Source organism: Malus sylvestris, chromosome 3 (genome assembly GCF_916048215.2).
Source record: "Malus sylvestris chromosome 3, drMalSylv7.2, whole genome shotgun sequence".
Taxonomy (NCBI): domain Eukaryota; kingdom Viridiplantae; phylum Streptophyta; class Magnoliopsida; order Rosales; family Rosaceae; genus Malus; species Malus sylvestris.
The window spans coordinates 27819071-27826963 of NC_062262.1; the positions used below are offsets into that span (position 1 = coordinate 27819071).

The 7893-nt window shown below is 33.5% G+C and overlaps 1 protein-coding gene across 1 annotated transcript; it reads left to right on the forward strand.

Annotated features, from left to right (window-relative positions):
• On the forward strand, positions 1-7216 carry LOC126614966 (gibberellin 2-beta-dioxygenase 8-like). Its single transcript, XM_050282675.1, has 4 exons — positions 1-241; positions 1824-2295; positions 5570-5891; positions 6758-7216. Exons 1-4 carry the CDS (start codon positions 232-234, stop codon positions 6989-6991), a joined length of 1038 nt encoding a protein of 345 aa, XP_050138632.1. The 5' UTR covers positions 1-231; the 3' UTR covers positions 6992-7216.
• Positions 7217-7893: the final 677 nt, after the last annotated feature.

Genomic DNA, 7893 nt, shown 5'->3' on the forward strand with positions numbered 1-7893 from the left:
TTGACATATCCAAACGCGTGTTCTCCCTTTCAGCCATAGATTTCTAATCAACGCATTACTATTACCGATCACTCCACTGCCGAAGCTGTTATAAATTCTATTTCACACTTCCATGGCGTAGATCCCTCTATATTTATCTTCGTAATGTCCTGAAATCCTAGAATTTTCTGTTATATTTAAGTCATTTCGAAGTATTGATTGGCAAGAATGACATAACTTGGAGCTCTGAGGATGGTTACAGGTAATCGATCGGGTGCACTTATTGATCATCATAGTTCATTTAGTTATTGCACCAAGAGTGATCACAATAAGGGAATGATTTCCGCACACTTGTTTTCATTTTTTATGCATTTCTGTTTATGTCTCTTGATTCTCATTTGATTTATTCAAGTTAAAGATAAAAAAAAATGTGAAGATCACTTGCTAAAACGAAAACTACTTGCTGCGTGTTGTATAATTTTCTTTAAGTATATTGGAAGTTTTCAAGTTGGAAATAATCTTAATTTCTTGTACACAAATTTGTTTTCTGTTAGCAAAATATTTTGTTCACCAACCTTTACATCTGTTTGACTGTTTCTGCATAAACAAAGAGATCAGTGTAAGTATTTGCCATTTCTAGTCTTAGGGTTTTATCATCCTTCTTCCTAAAATGGTATGCAAGAGAAATGGAAACGTGATTACCATAATTATGTGTAGTTAAAAATTGAAGCGAATAAATTTGTTAGCTTCGCTGGTTAAGCTGGTGGATGGAGAAGCTCAATAGACCCTATAACACTATTTTAAACACACACACGTATAAATTTAGGTATTCTTTCAATGATCAGTGTTGTAAAAACCCAGTCAAGTTTGAAACCACAAAATCACTCAATTAAATTGTTGTCGTTTTAGTGTTTTCTCAAACTACTGTGTTCGTAAATTTGTTGTTGCTAAATATATATGTATGTATGTATGTATATCCAACAATGGCAATGTACATGAGACTGGTGTTTAACAGCTTTTCAGGTATTTGATGAACTAGGTTCAACCAGTATGAGATTAATATTAAACTAGCCAACATAAAAAGTACCTTCCTTTTTGTCAAAATACAGCACAGTACTTTATTCTCTAAACAAAACTCTCTTCAAAATCATTTTCATTCTAAAAATCAGCTCATTAAAACTATCAATCATTACTATGTCATTTGATATGAAAATTGGTGCTTATAGGCATAAGTTATCAGACCAAACAATTTTCTAATCTAGCTTGATTATTTTACAAGGAAAATCCTTGAGGGTGCGTTTGGTACGCAGACGGGACGGGACGGGACGGAACGAAGGTGTAATTTTTGAAAAAGACATGGGGTATATTTGTCTTAAAATGGTAAAACATTGTGTTTCACAGACGTGGAACAAACCCGTTCCAGGTGGGGGAGGTGGGACGCAAAAACACCTAAAATCTGTCTCGTGGAACAGCCCGTTCCACCCATTTTTGGCGCACCAAACGTGGGACGGAACGCCTCGTCCCGTTCCACGTACCAAACGCACCCTGAAAGAACTAAATGCACTTTAACATTTCAGATCATTAATATATAGTTGAGCGACATCGCGAGTTTGAGAGCGATATCGAGAGACAGTGAATCCAAAACAAATGGAAATCTTAGGTACAAGAGTGTATGCTCTTAATATATAATTGAGTCATTTGCTTGTGTTTCATATTAAATATTAAATTTGTGCATGGCTTAATTTCGGAATGTCTAATTTCGTGGGATGCATTCAGTTAATTACATCCCTCATTTCTTAGGGTTCAAATCTTGCAAATTCTGAGGGTTTGAAAGCTTGTTTCAGATTCGAAGGCAGTCCTAATGGATTTCAAACCTCCCTTCCAACAAATCTGCAAGGCAATACTCTTACAGAATTCCACCCATGAAGCATTATCAAGTCATGATGATGACAAGGTTTCTCTTGTTGAGGAATGTGAACTGCCGCTGATAGATCTTAGTCATCTAAATTTGGGTCACTTTGAAGGAGACAAGTGTATGAATGAGATCGCTCAAGCAGCCAGCCAATGGGGTTTCTTCCAAGTTGTGAATCATGGAGTTTCACAAGAAATTATAAAGAGTATGCAAAATGAGCAAAGGAGGCTATTTCATAAGCCTTTTGCAGAAAAGGTTGAAAAGAATTTCTTGAATTCATCCAGCAATTGTTACCGCTGGGGGAATCCACAAGCTACTTGTTTGAGGCAGTTCTCATGGTCAGAAGCATTTCATATATCTGTCACCGAAATTCCAACGATGAATGATCATCACAACAGTCTCAGGTACGTATATGATTATATATTTGTTAATTAACTAGGCTTATGACTACAAAAAAAAAAAAAAAAAAAAGACAATATATAGCAGTGGAGATGCTATACTTAAATTTCTGAGAATGAAAATGACATGGATAATTTAAGAACGATACTTTATAAATTGTTTAGGTATAAGATAAGCATACCTTGATAATGATATCTTGCTGAAATTAATTAGAATGTAATATGTATTTTTAAAATTTGCGACTAATATGCATTTAGATACAAGAAGTTTCATATTGTGATTAACGTGTTGTGACTAAATAGTCACTTTCTTGTGGTGCAATAGTCTGAATACTAAATCATCATAAACTTTGAAGCTTGAACTGTAAATCTTGATTAAGGTTATTTCGGATGTGGGATTTTTATCAAGTCCCAAGAGATTGTGGCCGAGCTAGTAAGGAATAGATCACAAAATATTAATAGGAGAAATTACAATGCACCATATGAATGTTGCAAAAGTATACAAGAGTGATCTACAAATGACTACTTTTAAAGGAGTCATTTACAAATACCTCTTACATACATTTGTAATAATTAATCAAGTAGCGCATTTCTTATCCCTCTTATCTAACATTTTGTAGTACATATTTTTCTCGTTTGCCCTATATCCCTTGAAATAAGAAATCCCTCCCTCAAAAATAGTTTAAACTATTTAATATATATAATGTACGTATATATATATAAATTCTTTATAAAAACAAGTAGACGTTGATCATATATGTTTAGATGGGAAGTGATTTTTTACACTCTTTATAGTTTCTCACAAATCTTTTTTTATTTATGACCATCAGATTAAGTCCAACAAAATCAACAATCAAGATTAAACAGAAGTGTGCAAGAGGCTAAAAAATGTGTCAAACTCACTTCCCTATTTAAATTCATCTGCTTTTGGTAGGTGTATTTATATTCATCTATACAACGCTAACAATTAACATGGGAAGCTTTGGATTAAACTACAGAGAAATAGGACAGATGATCTTCTTGGATCTCTTTATTTATTTATTTTTTAACAAACGATATTATTTATAAAGAGAAAGGGGATGAGCTTAGCCTCAGAATAGGCTAACAGTAATGTGATTCAAATTCGTCTTTGACGAGAATCATCTTGGTTCTTTTTATTAACAAGTAACAACCATCCCAATTTTGAATTAAATTTTAATGCGACAGTATCGCCATGTATTATTTATTGACGTATCATAATATGCATGAATGACATAATTGATGTACCACAAATATAGAGTATAAAATCAATAAATTACTTATACGATTTCATAATATCTACATTTGCAAGACAACTGACCAGTGACCAAGGAAAGGGAGAAAAATTCATGGACTAATTCCTTCAGCCCTTTTTCTACCCCTACTATAACAAATTCCACTGATGTGTTTGCCATCTTTGTACTGGAGTGCTTGTACTAATACGAAAGTGTTTGTGCTTGTTTTAGTTGTTAAGAGTTTACTTTTATGTAGTTTTAAGCGAATTATCTCCGTATCAATATATTGAACATTGAAGAATGTACCCGTACAACAACTCTTATAATTGTGTTATGGGGTGTAATATTCACACATCTCATTTTACTTCTCACACACCTTTTTAATTTTCGGCTGTCGGATCGGATGAATTGAAGAAGATCAACGGACAAAAATTATTAAAAAGTATGTGAGAAGTAAAATGAAATGTGTGGATAATGCACCCCTTGTGTTATTATATGAGGATGTATAGACAGAGTACCTTTATTTTTAGAATCCATCTATAGTAATATAGATTGGCATTCTATGGTAAAGAGCACCTAAGTATGTCGCATGTCGTACTGAAAGTGAAGGACCCCTTGTCATTTGACAAGCCAACACTCCGCACTTTTGCGGGCGTCATGCATAATTTGGGGTTTTAGGCTTTGGGTAGTTTCGATATGGTTAGTGTTATCTTCTTTGAAAATGGATCCTCTCCGGATCTCTTCCATCAAATCTAATAATTTTGATCTTTGAAATTTAATCTAACGGTTAAAAATATGGGTTCCTTTAAAAGTTATAATAATTTTAGCTGTTGAATCAAATTTTAAGGACCCGGATTGATGGATTTGGTGGAATTGGTGGAATTGATACGGAGACGATCCCCTTCCATCTTCTTTTAACTTCTATATATATATCTGATTATTTTTGTTCATTGATCTTTTTTAATTCATTTAATTTGATGATTAAAAACTAATAAGAGCGTGTGAAAAGTAAAAATGAATGTATGAACAGCACCATAATCACCCTTTCAGTAGAGGTCATTCACAAACTTGAATATTCGTAGTCTATGTCCCTTGGTATATACGTTGTACAGAAGACACATTGCCATAACTGTATAACCTCTCTAGTCCCTAGGGATGTTATACCACTTTTGAGTTAACTAAGATGGATTATTAGTAGCGTTTCTTAATTATATAGTGATCTGATAAAAAATAAATAATGCAAGTAATAGTCATTAGTGATATTTTTCTTCACTTATTAGTAGGTCTTGTGTTCTCATAAATTGCAAGTTTGATACTAATTTATTGTAGTTATTTCATTGTGTTACTCACTCAACCCTTAATGTAATTATATAATTGTATATACAGAAAATATTATGAAAAGTGACAGTTGTTTTGGTAAGCAAGTCCAAATTCTGGCTACATATTTGTTGGCTTTGCCTAATCCTAATTTAATTGGTTCTAACAATAAGTGAGAAAATAAAAATTCCTACGTTTTCTTTAGTCGAACGATAGCATCAGTGAGGATCAAACTTGCACCAAGGTGCATATGCATAATTATTTGTTGTCATTGTATAGTAAAGCGTCATCTGCTAAAAAAAAACTCGTATGTTGCTCAACCATAATTATATCACATAAGCTAACAACACCAAGTGAAAATGTTATGCTCCTGCCCCAAGTATTTTGTCACTACAATATGCTTCTAGTCATAGACTAGTAAATTATCTATGGTCAGTTTGATTGTCATTTTAGTTTTCATCTGAAAATGTACTTGTTTGATAATTGCTTTCAATTTAAAAAACAATTGAAAATTTAAAAGAAAAACCAAGCCAAAATTTGAAAACTTACAAAAGTAGCTTTCAAATTTTAGTTTTCTGTTCATTGGAATAAAAACTAAAAACAATAACCAAAAATTTTTTGTTTTGAACAAAATGGTTATCAAAACCACCTTAGTTTGGTTTTTATTTTCCCAATTTTTGTCCGATGTTTGGTTAATCACCGTCTTACAGATCAACAATTGAAGCATTCGTGAAGACGGTGTCTGGTTTGGCTAAACGCTTAGCTGAAATACTGGCACAGCCTTTGGGTGTCAAACCGAATTACTTTGAAGAGAATTGTCCACCAAGAACTAGTTATCTTCGACTGAATAGATATGCTCCATGTCCATTTCCTTCGCAAGTGTTTGGCCTCATCTCGCACACCGATACCGATTTCCTAACTATAGTTCACCAGGACCAAGTAGGAGGCCTGGAAATATTTAAAGATGGAAGATGGTTGGCTGTTAAACCTAATCCTGAAGCTCTTGTTGTCAACATTGGGGACTTCTTTGAGGTAATACTCGTATATTTTTTAATTAATTGTTCAAATTTACTTTGTATAACTAGTGAGGGAAATGGGTTCCTATTGACCAAAAAAAAAAAAACTAACCAAAAGTGATTTTAGTTTTAATCAAAAAGACAAAATAAAGGTAGTACCAGGAGTGATTTTTCAAAGTAAAAATGTCAACGTTAAAAATGAATAGTACAAAGAGTGTTTCATTAAGATTCCCAAAAAAAAAAAATAGGGAAAAGGGTTTCAGTTTTACTATGGTTTTTGTAAAGTTGATTTTTTAAGGGTATTAAAAACTACTCAAACGTTGCATCGTGAGATCACACATATATATATATATATATATATATGTGTGTGTGTGTGTGTGTGTGTGTGTGTGTTTTGCAGGTTGAGTCTTGCATTCTAGTCCTTATTTTTATTTAAAATAAAAAAAAGGAATGTATAATTAAGTATAACCGGATTTTAGATATTGGGATTAGGGTTTAACTCAAATTAAGATCTTTTTAAGTTAGATAGGAACTTTGATATATATTAAAATTCTACATATCAAGATCTTTCTTTGCGCAAAATAGAATGTTTTTGGGTAGAAATATATGATGAAATATGTATTATCTTTTTGTATAATTTCTCATACATCTTGGTGAAATAGTACCATGGAAATTAAGGTTCCACCCCGAATCCAATTAGAAGTTGGGTAAGTGCCCCAACTGCGCTTAAACCCTTGTAAGGTTTCTTAATTCTCCGAAGTGAAACTCAACTTCATGCCTTCATGTATATACCTACTATTTTATGTTCCAATTCCAGCTTTCAAAATAGTCTCTTGGAAAACATGTACCCTTATATATATTCGTGTGTGTGATATAACGCAGGCCTTGAGCAATGGCGCATACAAGAGCATCAAACACCGAGTGGTTAGCACACAAGAAGTTGAGAGATTATCTGTGGCATATTTCTACTGCCCCTCCTACGATGCTGTGGTCCGAAACTGCGGTAATGAACCATCAACTTATAGGCAGTTCACTTTGAGGGAGTATAAACTCCAAACTCAAATTGATGTTCAGGAAACTGGTGAGAAAGTAGGGCTCTCAAGATTTCTCCTTTGAAAAACGTCTCAAAACTGATGGCAAGCAAACTATATATCTACCTGATATATGTAAAAGAGGACAATAATCGTGAAATAACAAAGTATGGTTTGTGAACCATTGTTTTCTTTCTTTTATTCATTAAGTGTCAGCTGTCTTCCTATTGAATTTGAAGGATCGTGACCTTCTGGTTCTTCTCCAACAAAATGAAGAGTTGTCATGCATTTATACCATCCCTTTCTAGTCTCTTTGTGATGTTTTTGAGTAAAACTGGTTGCATTTTACCCTATTTTGTGTTAGTGTGCAGTTACATGTACTTTAGGATCAATTTGAGGGCAAAAGAAGTGAAAACATGCCATTTTTGGAGCCGATCCTTATTCAAACGTGGAGAGAAGTTTAGTGGCCTGTTTTGGAGCCCAAATAAAGTTGTTACTTGTTTTGAAGTCCAAATAAAGAATCCAAGACGAATCTGGATTGTTAGAAGATCAGGAACAGAATAGGAAAGGAATTTGGATATCTAGCCTGATTTGGAGGTGCCAAATAAGGCAAAAATGTGCAAAATAAAGGCTAAGTTTCTGGGATCACTTTGGAATATCTTACAACCTTTTTTACCCCATAAAAACTTGCATCTTAGCCACTTTTACATGCCCTTTTTATTCTAGGCGAATTACACAATTCTGATTACCTATTTATCCTCTCTTTTTCGTTCACTCGTAAAAAACCCTAGCCGTTCCATACACTTTCACCATTATTGAAGACTCATTGCAGAAGGCTGTTCTTTGAGAATTTCTACATCAGAAATGCTTCAAGGGTTTCCTCTCCTAAATTTATTTTCACTTATGTTGTGTATTTTCGTTTTAATTTTTGTGAACATGATGTGTAACTAAGTTCATAACTAGGGATTTCAATGTAGCCTTGCAAAA